General features: G+C 37.4%; 4 protein-coding genes and 1 pseudogene across 4 annotated transcripts; all 5 read left to right on the forward strand.

The window, feature by feature from the left end:
- The first annotated feature begins 1561 nt into the window (after positions 1-1561).
- On the forward strand, positions 1562-7095 carry LOC103958823 (annotated as a pseudogene).
- Positions 7096-9828: 2733 nt separating this feature from the next.
- LOC103958765 (LRR receptor-like serine/threonine-protein kinase FEI 2) lies at positions 9829-14401 on the forward strand. Its single transcript, XM_009371085.3, has 13 exons — positions 9829-10398; positions 10744-10879; positions 10985-11056; positions 11146-11217; positions 11360-11431; positions 11568-11639; positions 11739-11810; positions 12184-12293; positions 12449-12622; positions 12707-13039; positions 13164-13418; positions 13774-13907; positions 14010-14401. Exons 1-13 carry the CDS (start codon positions 10311-10313, stop codon positions 14232-14234), a joined length of 1815 nt encoding a protein of 604 aa, XP_009369360.2. The 5' UTR covers positions 9829-10310; the 3' UTR covers positions 14235-14401.
- A 1681-nt stretch (positions 14402-16082) lies between these two features.
- Positions 16083-17306, forward strand: LOC103958764 ((+)-cis,trans-nepetalactol synthase NEPS1-like). Its single transcript, XM_009371084.3, has one exon. It carries the CDS (start codon positions 16376-16378, stop codon positions 17153-17155), a length of 780 nt encoding a protein of 259 aa, XP_009369359.2. The 5' UTR covers positions 16083-16375; the 3' UTR covers positions 17156-17306.
- Positions 17307-19084: 1778 nt separating this feature from the next.
- Positions 19085-20340, forward strand: LOC103958762 ((+)-cis,trans-nepetalactol synthase NEPS1-like). The gene has a single exon (XM_048589788.1). The coding sequence runs from the start codon at positions 19412-19414 to the stop codon at positions 20225-20227; it is 816 nt and encodes a 271-aa protein (XP_048445745.1). The 5' UTR covers positions 19085-19411; the 3' UTR covers positions 20228-20340.
- Positions 20341-22804: 2464 nt separating this feature from the next.
- Positions 22805-23921, forward strand: LOC103958763 ((+)-cis,trans-nepetalactol synthase NEPS1-like). Its single transcript, XM_018650251.2, has one exon. The coding sequence runs from the start codon at positions 22938-22940 to the stop codon at positions 23745-23747; it is 810 nt and encodes a 269-aa protein (XP_018505767.1). The 5' UTR covers positions 22805-22937; the 3' UTR covers positions 23748-23921.
- Positions 23922-25112: the final 1191 nt, after the last annotated feature.

The raw sequence follows: 25112 nt of genomic DNA on the forward strand, positions 1-25112 counted from the left end.
GAATCTCTATATTAAGAGGTGGATAGAAAGCATGATTGGAGTTGAAGCAGCCATTACCAACCCCTGATCATCCCGAATGATCACCCCAATACCTCGGACTCCCCCCCTCCCTCTGCACAGAACCATCCACGTTAACTTTCACCACTCTTAACGTCGGTGGCTGCCAGGAAACATGAGTTGCAGCCCTATTGTTGTGGTTGCAATCCGATCCATACACCAGACGAAACTCTTCCAACAATTGCCTTGCACGTGCAGCAACCTCCCAAGAATGACATTGATTGTTTTAAAAAACGTTTCCATTTCTTTGAATGCAAATTGCCCAACAAACCATTGCAAACAAATCGAGTTCCTCCCTCGTCGAGACCAACACCATGGCTCACCAATTCTTGAAGAACGACTGAACCTTCCATTCCCTGCTCGCCTCCCACCAACTAAATTCCTTCCAAATCTCAATCACCTTCCCACAACCCCATAACGCACGAAGAGTCTTCTCCACTTTCTCTTCACATCGTCCACACCACGGTGAAGGATTAATCTTTTTTTGGTAAAGATTACTGCCACAATGGATAATTTCCTTCAAAAATCTCCAGACAAAATGCTTAACTTTGTCAGGTATAGACACAGCCCACACACATTTCCGTAGAGAACCACCAGCCGTACTCGACGAGCCCTCCATTCCACTTGATAGAGTTTTGATCATTCGGGCCAATCGATATCCACTACGCACCCTATACTTCCCATTCATCTCATAATGCCAAATTTGGATATCTTGCACCTCACCGTGAGTCAACGGAATCCGCAATATAGCTTCCACATCCCTCTCCCAAAAACCGGCATTAAGCATCTCCCTATAATTATTCCATTCTCTATCAGCAGTAATAAGATCACAAACTCTCAAACTCAAACATAGGCAGCAGTAATAAGATCACACAACTCTCAAACTCTAGGTGGCTTAGTGACTGTGAACCCCATTTCATTAGGCACCCATTTATCATCATATACCAACACGTGCATTATGTCCATTATCTATGCGCCATTGCAATCCAGCTTTCAGAAGCTCTCTCCCCCACACCAGTGATCGCCAAACGTATGATGGCCTTGTTCCAATTCCCGCATTCAAAAAAGAATCATAATTCGGAAAGTATCTCGCTGACAGCATGCGACTCACCAAGGATGTCGGATTAATGAATCGATTGGATATGAATTTGACCAACTCATCCAAATACGATCTGCTTACATGTCGGCACAAAACTCACACATTTACAATATTGTCATTTAAAATCATATAGTATAGAGACAGAAGTAATAATAAAGACAATACAGCTGCAGTTTAATACTCATTATTTAATTAAGGAATCAAAATCATATAGTAAGACGTGACATGAAACATTTTCAGTGGGGTTGGTATTCTCTTATCTATTTGCTCAACTTTGTAAGACGAATAATCAACTCGGAATCAACCAGAACTATATAGCCAAATGTGGCACTGGCATTAGCTAGGACAAGAGCCAGGGAGGATCGATTTACATATTCTGTAGCTAGACAGGATCAAGGCACATACATGGATATCTCTATGGGAGTGGGGGTGGCCTTGGTTCTCGGAATTGCCACTTTTGGGGTTGCTTTTGTGGTGGTGGAATGAGCTTTGGTATGTGCTTCTTCTCAAACTACAACATTCGTCTACCGGTGCTAAGTTGCCGCCCGGCCACATGGGACTTCCACTTGTGGGTGAATTACTCACATTCTTGTGGTACTTCAAAGTTCTTCGTTGTCCAGATGATTTTATCAATACTAAACGAGCAAAGTATGTTTTATTTCCTTCCCTTTTTTCGTACTTCTACTATGTTTTTGTTTGGAGGAAGTATAATAATTTGTTTTAGGTTTGAAACTTGTAATGTTATAGTTTTTGTTATAAAATAAAAAAATAAAAAAATAAATTAAGTATGCTGAATTTTTGCTTCAAGGCATATATATTGATTAGGCTATTTTTCAAACTTTATTCGCATCCACAACAGTGTTCAAATGAGATTTGAATAAGCTTTGTAGATATAATGAATTCTAGTCTTACACTTATTGTTTGTCAAAGATCTGCACATTGTAAGATAAATCCCAAACTAGCCTTATTATTGTTTTTTTTTTCAAGCTACTTATGTTATGCTGTGAGAATAAACAGTTGTGAAAGAAAGCAAGTGTTTGGTAAACTATAGCGCTAAAAATGCTCTTAACACAAAAAGATGAGGGTAGGATTGTTAATATGAAAGTTTTGTTAATTGGTACTGTTCACAAGCCTCCAATAAAAAAATGGCTTTTTAAGAAGCATGTGTAGAATTACTTATGTTTTCTGCTGTTTCGGATCCATAATTTTAAAGATTTTTTTTTTTTCTCATTTACCAAACATAATTAAGGCCCTAACATTTTTAAGAAGCTGTTTTTTTTTTTTTTTTTTTTTTTTTTTTTAATTTAAGCAAATCCTGAGCTCACAGAAATCTATACCTTTAAAAGAGGTACGAAAAAATCGAGTTCAAAGAAGTGTTGATAGGTGATGAATTAGGAGGATAAATAATCTAAAATTTAGTCCCCACAAAAAACAGTCATAAATAACTTGCTTATTAAGATTTAGTGTGAATCCACATTTACATCTCCATGGACTATGAATGTTAGTAACTATTCGGTGTTTAATCAAGGGAACTTAAACGAAAAGCTTCGAGTACTGTTCACTTTAACGAAAAATCATATTTTTACACTAAAAAATCAATCCTGATACTATTCACTTTACCCTTTATTTTGTTTTTATCGTTAAAACTTAAAGTTTTCAAACTTTTTTCATTAGTTTTCCTTTTAATCAATTCTTGTTTTGTGGTAAAAGTCGTCTATGGATCACCGTCCATCATAGCATGTTTCCCAACAGTCAACAAATTTGTATTCCAATCAGACGACACCTTCATCCTAGAATGGCCTTGCGTTGATATTATGGGTCACACTTCTCCGGTGGCAGTTCATGGGAAGTCCCAGGCCGGGCTCAGAGGTTACGTCACAAAGGCTATTAATCAGCCGGACGCTCTCCGGCGGATTGCCCAGCTAGTCCAACCACGCATCATAGCTGCACTCGATTCATGGGCTCAGAAGGGCAAACCGGCAAAGTCAAAGCTTTTGACGAAACTAAGAAGGTGACGTTTGAAAATATTGGAAAACTATTGGGAAGTTTGGAGCCCTGGACCTCTCCTGGATACCATTGATAACTTGTTCGAAGGATTGATGAAAGGATATAGAGCTTAGCCATGAAACATTCCTGGAACTGCCTTTCACCATGCTCGTCAGTTCCTCAATCTTAACTGATTTCACCGCAAAAATCAATTGAAAGCGTTTAAATTCCCAACCTACAAGAAAAAAAATCAAGCATCAACGATCAGATATATCCGCTAGACACGATGATGTGTCTAAAAAGACCATATGTGTCCATTGAGTTATTAGGCACATATAGTTTCCTATAGATACGTCATCATGTTTCATGGAATATATATGAATGTTGAGTTATTAGACACGTCATTTTGTTTGATGCATATATATGGTTGTTGATATTTTTCTCTTGTACTGCACGCATTTGGTATGATTGATTCCATCAAGTTTCATTAATGAATTTGATATATGTATATATGCATGTGGATGAATTTCTGCAGTGTAGGAAGAAGCTTGAGGCCATTTTCAGGCTGGAGCTGGAGAAGAAGAGCCAAAAACTAGTGACAAATGATCTCATGGATGGGCTTATGCAAATTAAGGATGAGGAAGGTAATAAACTAAGTGACCAAGAGGTGGTAGATAACATCGCCAGCCTTGTTGTAGGTGGATATGCATCTACTTCCATTGCGTCAATGTGGGCTATATATTATTTAGCCAAGCACCCTACTGTCCTAAAAAAGCTTCAGGTACGATTATTATCACCCCGTATTCTAGTTGATAACATACTAATAATAATCAAAACAAAGAAAGTTAGTTTGGTATTCTTCTAAGACTCAATTTTTGTATTTGAAATTAAGAAATTGGTTTAAAAAAAGATACCAAACAGACTCTAAGTTATTTTGATAATCTTGGAGTTCTAATTTGGACTTACATACAGGAGGAGAATATGGCTATAAAGAAGAACAAGAAAGGGGATTTTATTACAAGTGAAGATGTTTCAAAAATGAAATACACAAACAAGGTACATATTGTCTATAATCAAGTTGAGGTTCCATCATAAAATTAATTAACAATGTAAGGAATAGTCAAACCTCTTATAAGCCCTTGCAAGGGTTTTTTTTTCACTGATGTGGAACTTTTTACCTTCATATCATCACACGCCTCCTTACGTGTGGCAAGTTTTCAAGCCAAACACGTGAACAACACGAATTGGGTGATGTGGAGTACGTGTGGCCATTGAGCTTTGCACGTGGGTCAACTTGCTTTGATATGATGAAGGAACTTGAGGTTCTATACCATAAAACCAATTAGTAATATGGGGAGTAATCCAACCTCTTATAAGCCCCTGCAAGATTTTTCATTTCATCAATGTCAATTTTTTTTTACCTTCACATCCTCACATATAAATGAAGTGTAAACATTTTTGGGAAGAAAAGGAGGCCATATTATTAAAGGAAAACTAACAAAAAGTCCAAAAAACAAAAACTTTAGTTTTAATGAAAAATGACAAATAAAGGTGTAATGAATAGTACCAGAAAAAGGTAAAAATGTGGTTTTTTGTTAAAAGTGAATAGTACCGGAAGTGTTTCGTTAAAAACCCCTATTATTGATCGTTACAAAATTAACTCAAGCCAAACATTATGCACCTTGCATTCAGGTGGTCGAAGAAACAATAAGAATGGCCAACGTTTCAGCTTTTATTTTCCGAATGGCTGTCAGGGAAGCTGAGTATAAAGGTACGTATAGGATACATGCACCATGTGTGTTGGCATGTTGCTGCAAATTTAGGGTTTAGGAGTTCAAATCAAATGCATGGTTGGTGTACTTGGAACTATTTCTAATATTGGCTGTGCTAGTTTGCAGTCCCATAATTGTAGCTAATCAAGTTAGTAAATCCATGCAGGATATAAAATACCCAAGGGTTGGAAAGTGATTCTTTGGCTTCGATATCTCCACACAAATCCAGAGAATTTTGATGATCCTATGTGCTTTAATCCAGACGGATGGAATGTGAGCCTATATTTCTGTATGACATAATGAATAGGTCTGTTTGGAGGTACTTCTTTAAAAAAACACTTATATTAAACACTTCTAAGAAGCATATAAATAAATTTGAACAAAAATGCAAGTATTTCTCGAAAAACTTCTTCCAAAAATAGCTTCAAGAGTTTTTATTAACACTTATAACTTTTTATGTCAAACATTGTTAGAAGTGTTTTTGGTGATTTGAAATTGTTTTTAGCTATTTTATAAGTACTTTCAAACATACCCTTTTTCTAAAATTATTATTTATCTATTGAATCAATATATTTTTACTGCTCAGGAACCAGCTAAGCCCGGAACATATGGAGCTTTTGGTGGTGGATCAAGAATATGTGCTGGAAACATTCTTGTTAGAACCCAACTAGCAATCTTGTTATATTATTTGTCAACAGGATACAAGTGTTGATCCTAAAAACTACCAAGCCTACATGGTATGTAGGTCAAGTAATTAATAAGCTAACTATGTCCTTCGATTATGTGCGGGGTGTGCCAACTCGTCGGCCGAGCTCGCCCGAAGAGTAAAATATGTTGATGTGGTGTTGGGCGCGCTGCTGACTTCTTGATCTTATGACTGCGACCAAGGAAGGAACACGTCTCAGCGTTCGGGTTCTAGAGCCTGAAGACAAGGCTGCTAGTTCTGCAAAGTTCAATATCAAATTTGGACTTTCAGTGTGCCGAATGTAGTAATATGTAACACCTCACTTCACCGAAAATGCTAATGAGATGACCTCTGCCAATAAGGATTCGAAAATCCTTCTCGACCGAGACTTGGATAGATAACCAATCGGCCCCGACGCAGTGCTGTTTATCCAAACTGAAGATGCTCCACGGTCGGCTAATTCTACGGCAACAATGTTGTTTATCCAAACTTAAGATGTCACCGGTTGCCTTTACAGTGCTGTTTATCCAAACTGAAGATGTGTTGGCGGAAAAAGAAAATAAAAATCCCAAGGTTCTTGAGAGGTTTTGCGTAGAGCAAGAGTTTGCGCATGGCAGTTTGTGTGTTGAATTGGAGAGGCCTTAACATGTTGCACATCGTCTTACATTTATAGTAGTGAGGTCTCCTTCATGCTTTTTAGCTGCGACCTGCCAATACATTTTCCAGATTGCACCCGTCTCTCTGTGATGCTATCGGACTATTCTTGATATACCACCAGTGACCAAACCAAATCCCTTTTGATCTCCATGTGAACCTAAATTTCTTGATAGAAATTCAACCATATGTCGAGCCCAATAACGTGGCCTTCCATTAATATTAAAACAACTCATCCAGCCATGATATCTAATTCCACACGCTTCAACATGCAAAGCTAATTGCAAGCAGATTGCAATATCACCTCACTTGTGATTATCACATCACATTATTTTTACCTCATCATTATCCCATGCATGCATGAAGATCATGCATCTTAACAATTCTGATCAAACCCATGCTGCTCCAATACGATGACAAGAGTTACAATCCCATTTGAACTACACTGCTTGCTTGGGGATATAATCTGCATCCTATCTATCCTGTTTAAAAATATGACAAGATAATTCATATTAAAAGATAATTATTATGATAAAAATCATAATATTATCCTTTAAAAATAACAAAATTATCTTCACTTTCTATCCAACGGTTGTGAGTTATGCTTACTCAACGGCCTTGATTACACGGGCCGATGGTGTAAATTTGGGTCCAAATAACAAGTAAGGAGGAAACCATCTCAACTCTTATGATTATTAAATATGTATCAATATGCATTTACTAATGAACATTACGTACTTGAATTTTTCAGATGGGAATTGGTCAATCCAGATGCAGAGATGAGTTATCTGGCACATCCAAAACCCGTTGATGGGGTTGATATCACCATTAAAAAATTTTAGAAATCCATTTTTCTGCTCTTTCTTGGTCTGGGTTTTCGATTCGACTGATGGAGTTCTCAGGTTCTGTTTTAATTTTCTTCATCAGATATGTTTGATTAAATGTGGCAGTGAACATCTTTCTGCAGCTTTCTTGCTTTAAGGCCGAAGCCATTACTAAATGTTTGTTTTGAAGGATTCAATGACCAGTGTCATTCCTTCTAATTGTATTGAATGATTGATTGTGAATTGTTGTTTCATTTCTACACTGTTAAGGCCGATGCGGTGGATTCTTTTGGGTTGCTTGATAAAATTGTGAAGGATAGTTTCTTGAAGGTTGTTAGTAGTTGATTTCTTGCTTGCAAAGATTAAGTTGTTTGATTGATTAACATTCAAAGTTGTTCGGTTGATTTCTGGTTGATTGTTATGGCGTCTAATACTGTCAAAATTGAAAGTTTACTGGGGATGATCACTATAAAACTCCAAGACGGCAACTTTTTCAAATGGAGTTACCATTTGCAATCTGTTCTAAGATTATCCCCAATTTTTGGGTTAAAACCTAAAATTTTTAACAGAAGGAATTTAGGATTTAACCTAGAAATAATTTTTCTCCTTCAACCCTTCTAACTTAAATTTTTAGCCCGAGAGTATTAAAGAGCGAATTGAGGATAATTTCAAATAACTTTTTAAAAAATAATAATTATGTAGACCATCCTACTTTAATTTTATGAACATTTTAATTTTAAAATATTTAGATTTCGATAAATATTGAAAAATCTCTAAACAGACATCATGAAACTCGTGAAATACTATGAAAAAATATGAAACACATAAAATAATTTTTTTTAATTACTTTAGTCGTTGGATTTAAATTTGGACCGTTAGATTTTTTTTATTTTTATTTTTACCGTTAGATTTGATCATATTAGATATTCACCGTTATATTTAATGAATTTATAAATATAAAACTAAAAGAATTTACATATATACGATGGACCAGCTCCACTAACCTATGGGGAATCTTGGGCTAAATTTGCCCCAGAAATGAGTTTTGGGTTAAAACTCATATTTGCCTCAAGGGTTGGAGCAAGTTATGATAGGTTTAAAACCTAAAATTTGAGTTTTACTCGAGGGTTGGAGTAGGTCTAAGGGGCTATGATCTTTTTAAGTTCTTTAATGGTGAGTCACAAGCAAGTGATCATTTACCACAGTTATAGAAATGTGTTGAGTCCTTGCATTACAGCGTGAATTCCAACCCCGTCGACTTCTAATCTAATATAGAATCTAACCAAATCTATCATTTAACCCAAAAAAAAAAAAATGGTGAGTCACAATGTCCACCTAAATACTATATTAGTCTTGATGCTGGTATAACTAAAGAGATTACCATTGCTTACAAGGAATCGGTTAAGAAGGATTTAGCTTTGTTAAGTCTGCTAATTCACTCTCTGATGAGGCAATGGATCATGTGATTGGCTACAAGACCTCTCAAGAGGCTTGGGACTGTCTTCAAGAAAGATTTGCTTACGTGTATGTGATTAGAGTAAATCAACTTGAGTTTCACACTGTTAAAAAATTACTGAAAATGATTATATGATTGTTACTTTATCTGGTTTACCTCCAGAATTTGAAGTAATCAAAACAGTTATTTTAGCAAAAGACAGACCTACCTCTCTGAAGGATTTTTGAGCACAGCTTCTTGGTGCATAAAGACACACGGTTTTCACTTTGATCCTTAATTATTATTATTGTTTTCATCTAAAATTGTTCTTGAACTTTTGAAAGTATGTCTAACGATAACTATTATTAACGCCCGTTACAAAATTAGCAAAAGTAGGTGACTTGTGGGTTTGCCATTGGAAAAACAAAGTAAGAAACCGCCAAGTTCAAGTCGACCATTTAGGTACAATTGCACGTCTGAAATTTATGATTCGTTTGAAAGTTAAAAAACAAATGAATCATGAAAAAAAATACTTTATTGCTTCATACAATAAGCATATAACTGATGTTTCTTTTATGAAGCATTTTAACTACTTTTAGAATAAAAAATATTTAATCAAAAAATGTTTTCAATAATTTTAAAAACAAGTCCAAAAAAACACACAGACATTGTCACTTTAAGTTGAAAATCAATTCTTAAAATAATTGACACGCTGCATAAAAACCAACCAATCCATCCATGTCCCGCATCCGTTTCTATCTCTTCATCTTTTCTTCCTACTAATGAAGAAATTTTTTACTGTGACCGGCACATAAAGTTGTATATCACGTATTATTATACAAATGGTGAGATATATGTGTTAAAAAGTTAATAGCTTAAAAAATAAAATTTCCCACCACTTACATAAAAACACGTGGTGTACCACTCATATTCCCGTTATAATAAAAAATTTCTCCTACTTATGAAGATGGGCTTCATCTTAGCTTGGTGTTTTACACCATCATTATCAAACAAAAATGTCTATGCATTGTGCAATTTTCACCCAAAATCCAAGGCGAATGTCACAGCACCTAGGTCTAGTATGTGCAGGACATGACTAATTCTATTGATTTTAAAAAGTTTAGGAATGGGACGGAAGAAGAATTTAGGGACCAAATGAAAGAACACCATAATTTTAGAGGCAAAATAAATATAATTAACTTCTGTCCATTTAATCCAATTTTCTTCATGCAATTTTCAACACTAAGGAGACTCGTTGCCACTGTAGGGTCAGCTTGTGCTACTGCTGCACTGCAACGTTGAGTCTTGACCACTGTACGGCAACTTTGTTCAACCGCTGGGAAGCATTCAATACAATTGCCGTCCGGAATCAGACATGATACGTGGCCACCATCTGTAGCGAGTTGTTATGAATCTGCAGACGAAGCTGTGAAGGCTTATGGTCAATTTTTTGAATTCGTGGACAACGGCCATTGTTTCTGCACAACTTTCCAGACTCATTTTCGAAAGTCTGTCCTTCACTCTGCTCATGAATTATAGAAAAAAGCAATCTCTCTCTCTCTCTCTCTCTCTCTCTCTCTCTCTCTTTTCGTGCTTCAAAAATGTAATTAGTTTATTGGTAATGGGTGGTACCCCACCTTTCCCCCCAGCTTGCTTCTCACTCTACACTCTACCCACTGTTGCCAACTTGCCATCATAGTTTGAAACTTTTGAAACTCTCCCACTACTTTCTCTCTACTTCTCAAACCCTGGAACTTTGAGTACTGTGAGTAAAGTGGCTGAGCTCAGAAACAAGAAGATGAAGAAGGGTTTCTTGGTTTGGGTTTTCTCAGTAATTTCATCTGCAATCTTCTCCTCCCATTGCTCTCTTGCTCTCAGCCCAGATGGTAAGAAAAACCTTCCACTTTTCTGTTTTGCTGGGTGTTTTTTTTTTAATCTAATTTTTTTCTGGTCTAATATCTTTAATTTTTTGGCTTTTCTGAACTTTTTCTTGATGAAAAATGGAGGCATTTGGTTAAAGTTTTTTTTTTTTTGTTTATGATAGAAATTTACTTAACTAGTCAATTAGTTGAATTTTCCTTGTTTACGATTTTCTTTGGTCATTAATGACAGATATATAAAAATCAAATCTTTAATGGCTAACTTACATTCTTTCTGCATTTCCTCAATATTATATTAAGGTTTTATATTAATCTTGTTTTTAATATTTTTTGGTAATAATTTTGCTTCAGGTTTGGCATTGTTGGAAATCAAAAGCACTTTGAACGACAGCAGAAATGTTCTCAGTGACTGGCAGGATTCTGATGAATCACCCTGTAAATGGACTGGCATTACTTGCCATCCTCAGGACCTTAGAGTCATCTCTATGTAAGTCAAAATTTCAAACCAATTTTTCAATTTCCTCAAAGTGCTTTTGATTTAATCTGCTTATTTTCAAAGTGCTTTTCATATATATTGAATTGGGTTTTGCAGTAACTTGCCTTACATGCAACTAGGAGGCACCATATCTCCCAGCATTGGTAAACTCAGCAGATTACAAAGATTGTGAGTCCAATACTGAACTAGTAAAAACTCAGCTGAGAAGTTCTCCAACTTTGATTCTCTTCTGATTGTGCTTTTTCAATGTGAACCAGGGCACTTCACCAAAACAGCTTACATGGAAACATTCCTAATGAAATTACCAATTGTGCTGAGCTTAGGGCTCTGTAAGTGGAAACCTGAAGTGATTTTGCTCTTTTCTGTTTCTTCTTTGGGTTGTAAAATATATTTTAGTTGTCACTTTGCCATCTATTTATGTTATGTGACTCTTGAATTTGGGCATTGCATACTTTGTCTTCTATCTGTTAGGTACTTGAGGGCTAACTATCTCCAAGGTGGCATTCCATCAGATATCGGAAACCTTTCTTATCTCACCATACTGTAAGATTTTTTTTGCCTTTGTTCTTATATTTTTCGGTACGGAGTCTATAGGGCGCTTAATTATCATCTTAGTAATTGCAACTGACTGATTTTAATATTTACTCATGTTTTGATGAACTTTCCAATGAAATTTTAGGGATTTATCAAGCAATTTATTAAAGGGTACTATACCTTCATCTATCGGCCGCCTCTCAAAATTACACTCTTTGTAAGCTCCAATTATAACTAAGTACCAAATGGTATTCTATGTCACAGTTTTTTAGTTGGATTGGGGTCTCAATGGTATAATTGCCTCTATATGTAATAGGAACTTGTCCACCAACTTCTTCAGCGGTGAAATCCCAGACGTTGGAGTTCTAAGCACTTTTGGTAACAATTCGTAAGTACTCATACCCTCATCACATCATTCATTCCAAAATTGTCTTGTCTCTGTCGACACATGCATGTTGATTGAAAGTGGCCTAATCCAATCGAACACACACTCACTCTTGTTTCCCAAGTGACCGAGTCTTGTGTGTGTGTGGCACGCGCACGTGTGCGTGCACTCAAAGACTGATTTGGCTGTAAAGTTTTGAGTTGGTTGATAAATTAATTCACAAATAAAGATGTTTCCACTAACTTTTCAGTAATTATATGGCACCAATTGTGCACTATGTGCAGTACAGATAGAACTGTCAATATATTCTCTCTTCTTCCCGTGTTAAGCATTTGTGTAATGTGTCTTGTTCTGAAATTTCCTTGAACATTCATAGGTTTATTGGCAATCTAGATCTTTGTGGCCAACAAGTGCGCAAGCCCTGTCGGACCTCACTGGGATTTCCTGCAGTGCTACCACATACTGCTACAAGTGATGAAGCAGCAGGCAAGTTCTCGATCCCTTTTCATCAGCTTATAGGCGAACGACAAGTTTTATAAAATGCGGTTCTGTAACTTTGTAACTCACATTTAACCAAGTTCTTATATAAAAAGCAGCAATCTGCTTATGCTAATTTGTTGCATTCACTGTGGATATTCCAGTGCCTTCTAAACGATCTTCTCATTATATCAAAGGAGTTCTCATTGGTGCAATGTCTGCGTTGGGCATTGCATTTTTCATTCTCCTTACCTTCCTTTGGGTTCGGTTACCATCGAAAAAGGAAAGAGTGGCAAAAAAATACACTGAAGTTAAAAAGCAAGTAAATCAAGAAGCAAGTAAGCTCAATGTTTTCTGGACTTCATACAGTTATAAACTCAAACTTTATTATGGTTGCTGACAAAAATTTGAACATTTGACAGGTACAAAACTCATTACTTTCCATGGTGATATGCCCTACCCTTCAAGTGAAATCATTGAAAAGCTAGAGTCACTCGATGAAGAGGATGTTGTAGGATCGGGAGGATTTGGCACCGTATACAGAATGGTTATGAATGATTGTGGTACTTTTGCTGTTAAAAGGATTGATAGAAGTCGGGAAGGATGTGATCAAGTTTTTGAGAGGGAGTTAGAGATCTTGGGTAGTATTAAGCACATAAATCTAGTTAACCTGCGAGGCTACTGCAGGCTCCCTGTTTCAAAGCTTCTCATATATGATTATCTAGCTATGGGCAGTTTAGATGATTTCTTACATGGTAAGTATCACCGCTCAGAATGTGCGATAACTGAATGCTTGTTTGGGGACAGACTAGCTAGATAGATGTGAATGCTTATTTGATTCTCATTTTTTTCTTTTCTTATTGTCTTTATCTCCTTTAGAGCATGGGATGGAAGAGCAGCCTTTGAACTGGAATGCTCGTTTAAAAATAGCCCTCGGTTCTGCTCGAGGCATAGCATACCTGCACCATGACTGCTCTCCGAAGATAGTACACCGTGACATAAAATCGAGCAACATTCTTCTAAATGAAAACTTGGATCCCCATGTCTCTGACTTTGGTCTTGCAAAGCTTTTGGTCGATGAGGATGCCCATGTTACGACAGTGGTGGCTGGCACCTTTGGCTATCTGGCTCCAGGTTTGTGTTTTCCCATATTATGGTCTTGTATGCATTTTGTAACCACCCTGTTTCCTTCTGTAAGTATATATGGTAGAGCTAGATTATGGTGATTGCACAGTTCAATCATTACAGATTTCGATATAGTCACTTATGTCGGACATCCTGACCATGATTTACTATTTGGTGAATGTTACTGTCCTCCAAATAAGAGCATCTGATAATCACACAACTAAATGAGTGCTGGATGAATTATCCCTGCCCTAAAAGTTAAAAATCTGCTTGATCAAAATACGAGACGACTAACCAACCGCTTGATAATATTGAAATATGAAATTTATGGAGATGCTAATCAATTGGTTTTTGGTTATTGCAGAGTATCTGCAAAGTGGGAGAGCCACCCAGAAGTCAGATGTATATAGCTTCGGAGTTCTATTGCTAGAGCTTGTGACCGGAAAAAGACCAACTGATCCAACGTTTGTAAAACGAGGCTTAAATGTTGTTGGTTGGGTAAGCTCCTTTCCTTCATAAAATTACGAAGACAGATACATGCATTCATATTTTTCATGTAAGACAATGGTTTGTCTCATACATGCATTCATTAATCTGCAGATGAACACCCAATTGAAAGAAAACAGGTTGCATGAAGTAGTAGACAAAAGGTGCAAAGATGCGGATGCTGAAACCGTGGAAGCAATTCTTGAAATTGCGGCAAGGTGCACCGATGCAAACCCTGATGACCGGCCATCAATGAACCAGGTATTGCAGTTGCTAGAGCAAGAGGTCATGTCACCATGCCCGAGCGATTTCTACGAGTCTCATTCGGATCATTGCTGATCACCAGGCTAAAAGGCCTAATGACTGCAGGATTACAGACTGCTCATTCATGATTCTATTGAGTTTGGTTGTTGTCCCTGCCCCTCCCTAGGGGGCAAGAATGTAAATTACCTATGTATCAGACAAACCATGGTTTCCAATTTCTACATGTACATTGTTTTCTTTTATTTGTAATTTGTTTTTGGTCACTGGATGCTTCGTTAGAAATCCCAAAAGGAAACAAACAATAGAGAAAGCCAAAATCTGCAGGGAAGAAAATGAAAACAGTGAAAGCTGATGCAAATGTTAGGCAAACGACAACAAATGAGACAACATTGTGACCGTTCGTTTGTTTTTAACTTTTTGTATAAGCATATTGGGAACGGAAGACTTCAAATACGAGAAATTTTTCTTTGTGACCGGAAAGGTGAATTTTTAACTGTAGAGCTAGTGATTTTTTATACCAGAGATTAAGTCATCTCAGTAAAAGACCAACGAAACTGGAGATTTTAGTGGCTATGGTGATACAACAAATTGACGGTTTTGGGAACAAGGTAAGATACACATGATGAATCGTTCATTTCTTAATACAACACGGTTTTTGAAATCCAAAGTCTTTTATTAAACAGTTTGATAAGCAAGACACAGTGAGTACTTAGATTGAAGTGGAAAATAAATACCCATGAATCAAACCATCAACTAAATTATTTAATCATCCTACAGGTTTTTGGGCTCATGGGAGAGAGATGTTCAGCAATGAGGAAAGAAGAAAAAAATGGCGGACTGATTTTGAGCACAGTGCCAAAAAAATGGACGATCCAAATTTACATTGGTTTGTCGGACAATATTGAAATTACACAATTAAAATAGGGGCATTTTCGAAAGTACATTGTGCTTCTGAACAATGAATCAGTTCAATTTCAGTTTTAATTTATATTGAATTTCATGATTTTCGAGGAGTGTTGTATTGTGCCTACGCCACACATCCTTGTGTGACTGTTTATTTAATATTTTTTTTTTAAACAAACGATATTATCTACATTAAGATGGAGGATATGATCTTAGCCTCACAATGGGCTAACAGTAATGTGGTTCAAATTCATTTTTGGAAAGAATCAAACTAAGACCTCTTATTTACAAGTGAAGATGAATATCATTAGACCGTAGTACTAAGTAGTTAGTTAAACAGTGTTTTAACATCAACATTTGGCTATTTCGTTTGGAAATAGGCATCCTTCCATCCCTACTAGTTACAGATTTACATGTGCACATAAATTCGTTGTGTGTGTGTGTTTAATAACAGCTTATATTTTGTAATTTTTCACAGAACTCGATTTCAAGCATCAATAAAAAATAAACAATGTGCTACCATGAAGCATGGCAAAATATTAGCCATGAATATACATTTTTTCGCATATGTACAAACATGTGATGTAGAAAGATGACTCGATTCGAAAGAAGCCAAAGCCCATTTCCTTTTTCCAATGCATAATTGAGGCCACTTTTCTGAAGGAGGATTGTCTGCATTTCCATTTTGATACTTTTTTTATATTTTTTTATTTGTATGGTTACAGTTAAATTACGTTAATATTTTATATTTTTATTAATTTATATTTTATTATTTTTATAAAATAATTAATATAAAATATTAACGTGACTTAACCGTGATCATACATCACAAAAAAACATAAAAAGAATGAAAATGGAATTGTAGACAATCCACCTCCCACTTTTCTACGTTCCTGATACATCATGTGGCAGAATCTTCTTCCAAAAGAACAAAAATTAAAGAAAACTTCCGATTAGTTGACAAAAGAAATGGGACCCAACCCATCGTTCATCGAATCACTAACACGACATTGCAATTTTGATTAGTTGACACGATATTGCAATTTTAGACAGAGATCTGAATGGATCTCAATGTCCGAACCAAAAATTAGATAAATCATATCACTTAAATAGAATCTGAAAGTTCCTATTAATTCGTTGACCCAACTTTTATTAATTAAGGATTTCAGTTTTTCTTTCACACAAACGAATTTACTGGTCCTTAAGTTCTTGATACTTAGGTCCGAAGAGGATCTAAATTCGTAATTTTCATCCTATACTAAACAACGCTTATATTGTCTTGCTGTAGTTGAACAAACCATACTAACTTTAATATGAGCACAGTGCGCAACAAATTACAAGGCAGAGTAGCAATAATCACCGGCGGAGCAAGCGGCATCGGTGAGGCGACGGCACGCCTGTTTGCCGATCATGGTGCCATCATGGTGATGATTGCCGACATCCAAGATGAGCTAGGCCGTCAAGTAGCCGAATCTATTGGTACACATAGATGCAGCTATGTGCACTGTGACGTATCCGATGAAGAACAAGTGAAGACCATGGTGGAAGCTACAGTGCACAAATATGGGCAGCTAGATATCATGTTCAGCAACGCTGGTATTGTTAGTAGATCAGATCAGACCGTTCTTGACCTTGATTTTTCAGCTTTTGACCGTTTGTTCGATGTGAACGTACGTGGTATGGCTTTGTGTGTTAAACACGCAGCTCGTGTCATGGTAGAACGGAGCGTGAGGGGGAGCATAGTGTGCACGGCAAGTGTGGCGGCGAACCACGGCATGGAGATTAGGACGGACTACTGCATGTCGAAGCACGCGGTACTGGGGTTGGTTCGGTCGGCCAGCCGGCAGCTTGGGGTGCACGGCATCAGGGTGAACTGCGTCTCGCCGAACGCATTGGCCACCCAGTTAACGTGCCGTGCGCGTGGGATGGAAATGGGAGAAGTTCAGAAGTCGTATGAGAAGTTCGCATGCTTGAAAGGGGTTGTGCTGACGCCGAGGCACGTGGCGGATGCGGTGCTGTTTCTAGCTTGTGATGATTCTGAGTTTGTCACCGGACATGACATGGTGGTGGACGGTGGCTTTGTTCGCCAATGAGTTGGCGATTCTTGGTTTGTTCTCTTTTTCTTACTATTTTTAAGTGTTTGGTCTTTTGTTAAACGAAAAAAGACGCGGTGTTTTTAGGTAAATCATGTACTGTTTTTATGTTTAATTCATCCCCAAATAAGATCTATTGACAGTTATTTAAGTTTGATAGGGAATCTAAATCAACAAACCAAAGAAGAAAAGCTTATTCACCTGCAAGTTGTAGTTATGGTGAACTAGTGGATGATCGTATGGGATGGGGAAATTCGAACACCAAAGGGCATAAACACGCTCGAATTGTTATACAAGCGCTAGTATCAATTTTATTTGTGTTCATACTACGTATCGGTGCATGTCTGATTGTTTAATATTGTTACATTATGAGACTTGTTAGTATTATTCATAATTTTGTATCGTCTAATTCTCTAATGTATACACATAATGTCTTTTGAGTTTTGGATCTTCTACCAAAGAACAAAAGATATAGCTAGATAGTAGACTTTTGGTTGCTTGACAAAGGAAATGAGACCCGACTTCCAATTATCACCTATATGACTCTGCAAATTTATAATTTGCATCCTTTCCTAAAGAAATATATTGCAAATTTGTAATTTACGTTTATTTTTAGTGCACGGTGAATTGAAGGACGTGGTCGGGGGTGCCGGATTAAGAACAAACTACTACTGCCTGTACCGAGGAAAAAACAAAATCATTTCCGGCCGCATGAGGAACAATACGATATTGAACACAATTATGTGAAAACTTGGCCCTAGATTAGCTAAAGCATCAGCGAGGAAATTTGCTTCTCAAAAAACAATATGATAGGAGAAGGGTAGTGATACTCACACACTCTTTTTAATCTCTATTGGAGATGGAAACTAAGTAGATTGGCAATATCTCGTTAAAGTGTACTGCAACGAAATGTCCATCCATTACTATTTATTCTCTATTGAGTTGATTCAAACAAGGTCTTCACATTGGGGATTGCTTCAAACAAGATCTTGACAATGGGAATTGCTTCAAACAAGGTCTGGACAATGGGAATTCCTTCGGATGCTTGCCTTGGATGCTATTGAGTCAAATAATAAACAATCTGAGTAGAATAATAGCACAGGGAAATTCAAAATTCACATCGACACTAAAAAGCTTAAACTTGTAGTTGGATGACAACGGAAACAGGAACCAACTCCCATTAACGAGCTGTTTTGGTAAGAATAACATTTCTTATATGAGTAATGGAAGGAAGACTTTCTTTCTTTTACTGATATGATGAATTATGCAAAAGTTATATAATATATATACACACTTTTATATTTCCATTGACATAGAAGTAGGGCAGCGTTGCTTTGCACAAGCCCATATTATATGTGTGTTTTTGTATATAATATTGTATTATTGACACTAAAAGTCACTGAAGTAACATGTCCATGCCAAGTTGTTCTCGTAAAAATGATAAGTATATCGATCCCACGCAATCTTACAAGTCACACCTCACCAACCAAGAAAACTTAGAAAGCTCTATAATACAACTAATTATTTGAATGACCATATATAACATGAACCATGATGAAGGAAAGGAGGTTAGTGAGAATATTTTCAATGTGCTCAGATACACCATATGTTATTATATAATTAAGTGGAGGGAAGTTTTATGTGAGTAATGTTTGTAGACCAAATTTATATACCAAATTTGCAAACCTAATGATGTGTCACCAATAAAAAAATAAACACGATAATCAATGCTTAATTAATAATCCAAGGATAATGCTAGGAAGACCAAATTTTCAAAACCAAATTTTCAAATCAAATGATGTGGTGGCTAATGATTGAATTATTACTTAAATATTGATTAACATGCTTATTTTCTGTTGTGACACATCGTTTGGTTTACAAATTTGGTCTCTCTGCATATTACCCATAATTCAATCATTAAATTTCATGTCATTTTGTTTAAAATTTGGTTTTGAAAACCACATGATAAGATAATGTCAATGAGACCAAATTTTAAAATAAATTTACAAATGAAATAATATGATTGTTGATAATTGAATTATTAATTAACAGTTGATTAATGTGTTTATTTCCTATTGGTGAGTAGATAACACATCATATTGTGTATCCTTGTGTTCTGTGCACGTTGAAAACTCTACCCTGAGTAGGAGGTCCTTTCTTACAAAGCCATGATGTTGCCAACTCCCGTTTAGGTTTAAAAGAAGTAGCTGAGTTAGCAGCTTAACCATATTATTTGCTTAACCTTGCCCAAAGAAAATGGCGGACCCAGTCGACACTGTCTCGGTCATCCAAACCATCCAAAAGCTTCAAGGAAAGGTCGCAGTCGTCACTGGTGGAGCCAGTGGCATCGGTGAAGCAACAGCACGGAAATTTGCCTTGCATGGCGCACGTGCCGTGGTTATCGCCGATGTCCAGGACGACAAAGGCCAAAACGTAGCCGCATCGATCGGTCCTGACCGCTCCACTTACATCCACTGCGACGTGACCGACGAGGACCAGGTCAAAATCTTGATAGAATCTACTGTCAAGATCTACGGCCGCCTCGATGTGATGTTCAGCAACGCTGGCATTGGCAGTGCGTCAAAGCAGACCGTGATGGACTTCGACCTCTCCAACTACGACAAGCTCATGGCGGTCAACGTCCGCGGGATGGCGGCGTGTGTGAAGCATGCGGCGAAGGTCATGGTGGAGGGGGGCGTCAGAGGGAGCATCGTGTGCACGGCGAGCGTGGCAGCGAGTGTTGGGGGGGCGTTCTTCACGGACTACACGATGTCGAAGCATGCGGTGTTGGGGTTGATGAGGTCGGCGAGTCTGCAGCTGGGCGCGTACGGGATACGCGTAAACTGTGTTTCACCGGGACCAGTGGTGACGCCGTTGCTATGCTCGCTTTTCAAGGTGCAGGCTGAGGATGCTGCGAAGATGTTCGAGTCGCACTTTGGGTTGAAAGCTGAGGGGAAGATGCTGTCGGCGGAGAGTGTGGCGGACGCCGCCCTTTTTTTGGCTTCGGATGACTCTGAATTTATCACTGGCCATAGTTTGGTTGTAGATGGTGGAGTTGAGATAAAAAACTGAAGATTCATCTCCAAAAAATAAAGGGTAATGCTAAGGATATTAATTAGACCAAATTTTATAAGGCATGTGATATGGTTTTTTTTTTTTTTATTGAATTATTATTTATATGTTAATTATCGTGCTTATTTGCTATTAATAATACATCATTTAATTCGCAAAATTGATCTATAAGGTTGGTTTATATACAGTAGACTTTTGGTTGCTTGATCTTGATAAGGAAATGAGACCCGACTTCCAATTATCACCTAGATATGATGTTTTACAATTGTAATTTGCATCCTGTCCTAAAGAAATATATTGCAAATTTATAAGTTACATTTATTTGTAGTGCGTTCCAAGGTTAATTGGGAGACATGGAATACGGGGGTGCCGGACTAAGAACAAGCTACTACTGCTTGTACTGAGAAAAAAAAAGGCGCATTTCTGACCTCATAAGGAATAGTACGATTTTGAACACAAGTACGTAAAAAACTTGGCCTTAGATTAGCTAAAGCATTGGTGAGGAAATTTGCTTCTTAGAATACAATATGGTATAAGAATATGAGCTTCTCTTGGAGATGACCATACGTAGACTAACAATATCGAAAGTGTACGGGGAGAGACAATATCGTAAGTGTACCTTAACAAAAAGTTCATTACTACTTATTTTCTGTTGAATTGATTCAAAGGTCTGACAAAGGGAGTTGCACCGGATGCTTGCCCTGGATGCTATTGAGTCAAATAATACCCAATCTGAGATAAATAATATAGCACAAGGAAATTCAAAGTTCACATGGACACTAAGACAGTCTAATAGCATTGCATATAATCACATGTTTAGAAGGTTTAATACTGCCAATGTATACTATTGATACCAGAAGTCACTGTCGCATTCGTGCCAAGTTGTTCTCGAAAAAAAATGACAAATGTGACGAGTCACATCCTCACCAACCTAGAAAACTTAGAAAAGTTCTATAATACTAGCTACTACTTATTTGACCAACCATATATAGTTAATGATAGGTAAACTAAATTTACTAAATTTGCAAACTAAAATATGTGTCACCAATAAAAAATAAGTATAGTACCAACCCCTTACATAATAATCAAATCATCAACTTTTATATCATTTAGTCTTCCTATCATTACTCTATATATATAATATGAATCAGGATGCGTGAAGATAGAAAAGGTGGTAATGGAGGTTTTTCAGTGTGTCTGGAACAAGGAGCGCAACACTACATATCCTTAGGCATACAATGTCCACCATGTAATAGTGCACCTACACACCTTCATCGACGTTACTTTTAGGTGATGTGGCTCTTTCTTGACATCATCACACCCCGGATCTGCTTAAAAAACAAGAGGTATTTGTTGATTTGCCCCATAAACTTGTATAGAGGTGCCAATTTCCCCCCTAAACTTTAATTTTAGCTGACTATCCTCTTGAAATTTTATCATTAGCTTTTCTCCCCTGAACTTTAACATTAGCTTATTACATCCCCCCCCGCCCCCCTTTTAAAATTTTATAAATAGCCAATTTACCCCCTTAGCGTTAGATTTTAACTTTTTCATCCAAATTTCATCCATCCAAATTTCCATTCTTTTTGCTTCTATACAGTTGTCATGTGTTGTCCGCATGATTAAAATGGATAAAAAATTAGATGAAATTTTTAAAAATCTAGCGTTATGAGGAAAATTGGCTATTTATAAAAGTTCAGGAGGATAATCAGCTAAAATTAAAGTTCAAGAAGGAAATTGGCTAATTATAAAAGTTTTGGGAGTAATTGGCTAAAATTAGAGTTCAAAGGGAAATTGACACCTCTATACAAGTTGAGATTTCAACTGCTTTTTCAAGACTATCGAAGGCTTTCCATTTTGCAAGGTAATTTCGAAAAGACACTTTAAAATAATTTTACCAAATGTTTAATGACATCCAATGTTAGGAACACACTAAAAAATGTGTCGTGGTTTGGAGGTATTTTTAACAAAGCTATATTAATCATGCTGCCAACTCCCGTTTAGGTTTAATTGAAGGAGCTGAGTTAGCAGCTTAACCTAATTATTAGCTTAACCTGCCAAAAGAAAATGGCGGACCACAAAGTCGACAGAGTCTCAGTCAGCCAAACCATCAAAAAGCTTCAAGGAAAGGTCGCAGTCGTTACTGATGGCGCCAGTGGCATCGGTGAAGCCATCGTACGGAAATTTGCCTTGCATGGCGCACGTGCCGTGGTTACCGCCGATGTCCAGTACGACAAAGGCCAAAACGTAGCAGCATCGATCGGTCATGACCGCTCCACTTACATCCAGTGCGACGTGGCCGACGAGGACCACAGTCAAGAACTACGGCCGCCTCGATGTGATGTTCATCAACGCCGGCATTTGCTGCACGTCACAGCAGACCTTAATGGACTTTGACCTCTCCGATCATCAATTTTTACGTCATTTTATTTAAAATTTGGTTTTGAAAATCAAATGATAAGATAATATTATGGAGATCAAAATTTTAAACCAAATAATGTGATTGTTGATAATTGAATTATTAATTAACCGTTGAATAATGTGTTTATTTCATCACATCATATTTTGTACCTTGTGTTCTGTGCACACGTTGAAAAATCTCTCATGATTAGGAGGTCTTTTCTTACGAAGCCAACTCCCGTTTAGGTTTAAGGGAAGTAGCTGAGTTAGCAGCTTAACCTAATTATTTGCTTAACCTTGCCCAAAGAAAATGGCGGACTCAATCGACACTGTCTCAGTCAGCCAAACCATGCAAAAGCTTCAAGGAAAGGTCGCAGTCGTCACTGGTGGAGCCAGTGGCATCGGTGAAGCGACCGCACGGAAATTTGCCTTGCATGGCGCACGTGCCGTGGTTATCGCCGATGTCCAGGACGACAAAGGCCAAAACGTAGCCGCATCGATCGGTCCAGACCGCTCCACTTACATCCACTGTGACGTGGCCGACGAGGACCAGGTCAAAATCTTGATAGAATCCACAGTCAAGATCTACGGCCGCCTCGATGTGATGTTCAGCAACGCCGGCATTGGCAGCGCTTCAAAGCAGACCGTGATGGACTTCGACCTCTCCAACTACGACAAGCTCATGGCGGTCAACGTCCGCGGGATGGCGGCGTGTGTGAAGCATGCGGCGAAGGCCATGGTGGAGGGCAACGTGAGAGGGAGCATCGTGTGCACGGCGAGCGTGGCAGCGAGTGTTGGGAGGCCGTTCTTCACGGACTACACGATGTCGAAGCATGCGGTGTTGGGATTGATGAGGTCGGCGAGTCTGCAGCTGGGCGCGTACGGGATACGCGTCAACTGTGTCTCACCGGGACCGGTGGTGACGCCGTTACTATGCTCGTTTTACAAGGTGGAGGCTGAGGATGCTGGAAAGTTGTTCGAGCCGAGCTTTGGGTTGAAAGCCGCGGGGAAGATGCTGTCGGCGGAGAGTGTGGCGGACACCGCCCTTTTTTTAGCTTCGGATGACTCTGAATTTGTCACTGGCCATAATTTGGCTGTAGATGGTGGAGTTAAGACATAAAACTCAAGATTCATCTCCAAAAGAATAAAATGTTATGGAATTATGTTCATGTACTTTGCATTTGGTTGGTCATTATGTGATCTCTAACCAAAGGGACTAATAGTCCTGTCCAGAATAATAGCCATGCGAGTAAGTATTTTTAAACAAAGAATGTTATACCATATTCATATATCATCTTCAACTGAAAGAGCTAAACATAGTCTCTCAATCATTTATTATTTTTAAGTTTATTCTTAACTTTATTGGTTAATTAAATTAAACTACTACATTAAAATAAAGTTATCCGGACATGATTTTAAGTGCCATAACAACATTTTAAGTTTGTAATGTTTTTTGAACTTTTCAAATTTATTTGGTATTGTGACATATTTTATTAAATATTCTCGAAGTTAAGATATATTTACCCAATTTAATTTGAACGGACAAAGTAGATCGGAAACCTTGATTTGAAACTTTGCTTGAGATTAATTTGTTCTTCATATGGAATCATACTCAATTACTCAGAAAGTGGGTTCTTGAGATAATAATACCCATTAACCCATTGATTAAGCAGCAACCAGAGTCTTAAGATGGTAAATTAATAATTGGGATTATTTGATGAAGGTCCTGGTGATATGAAGATATTAAGAAAGACACACGTAGCTAATTAATCACGAATTTGTGCTTTTGTGTTGCTTTCAGTTTAGCTAATTGAAGACTTGCTTGCAGTTTAGCTTAATTGGATGTTTTGAAATCCGGAGGTAGATTCTCTGCCCTCCTATTTTCCGTGCCCTTCTGTTTGTGTAGTCATAGTTAAGTCACGTCAACATTTTATATTAATATTCCTTTTTGTCTTATTATCTTTATAAAAAAATAATATAAACTATTGACATGACTTAACCTTGATCGCACAAAACATGAAAGCACGAAAAATAGGAGGGCAGAGAATCTGCCTCTGAAAAATCCAACCTTCGGATTTGAAACATTAACAAAACCTGGCAGCTGGGCCCATGAAACGGGCTGGAGGGGTGGCTGGAGTTAGCCAGCCGGATGGACTTTTGGTTGTTAGTCGCCAGGTGGGCTCCAATATTTATAGCCTAGCTTTTTACTGGAGACGAGTTTTTTGAGTAAATCGAATTATTTTTTTACTTTTAGACCTTTAGCTATTTTTATTGGAGATGGCGTTACTCTCTTTGTTTGATTGCTTGCAACAAGGTTTTGTACTCCTATAAAATTAACCCATAGATTGATTACTCAATATTTCTTTTTAATTTTTATGTGTAATTTATCAAGGTCTTGGAAGTTATTTAAGTTAGATACCCAATCTAAAGTTGGCAAACCAAAGAAAATAAACCTTATGTATTATATTATGGGTAATGCTAGGAA

This window comes from the organism of the source record quoted next, unplaced genomic scaffold, assembly GCF_019419815.1.
Source record: "Pyrus x bretschneideri cultivar Hongxiangsu unplaced genomic scaffold, Pyrus_bretschneideri_v1 Contig3, whole genome shotgun sequence".
In the NCBI taxonomy this organism is placed as follows: domain Eukaryota; kingdom Viridiplantae; phylum Streptophyta; class Magnoliopsida; order Rosales; family Rosaceae; genus Pyrus; species Pyrus x bretschneideri.

Coding starts and splice junctions, on each gene's coding strand:
- LOC103958762 (XM_048589788.1), top strand. CDS start 19,412: ATGGCGGACCCAGTCGACACTGTCTCGGTCATCCAAACCATCCAAAAG.
- LOC103958763 (XM_018650251.2), top strand. CDS start 22,938: ATGGCGGACTCAATCGACACTGTCTCAGTCAGCCAAACCATGCAAAAG.
- LOC103958764 (XM_009371084.3), top strand. CDS start 16,376: ATGAGCACAGTGCGCAACAAATTACAAGGCAGAGTAGCAATAATCACC.
- LOC103958765 (XM_009371085.3), top strand. CDS start 10,311: ATGAAGAAGGGTTTCTTGGTTTGGGTTTTCTCAGTAATTTCATCTGCA. Junction 10,399..10,743: donor TCTTGCTCTCAGCCCAGATG/GTAAGAAAAACC, acceptor ATTTTGCTTCAG/GTTTGGCATTGTTGGAAATC. Junction 13,040..13,163: donor TTTAGATGATTTCTTACATG/GTAAGTATCACC, acceptor TATCTCCTTTAG/AGCATGGGATGGAAGAGCAG.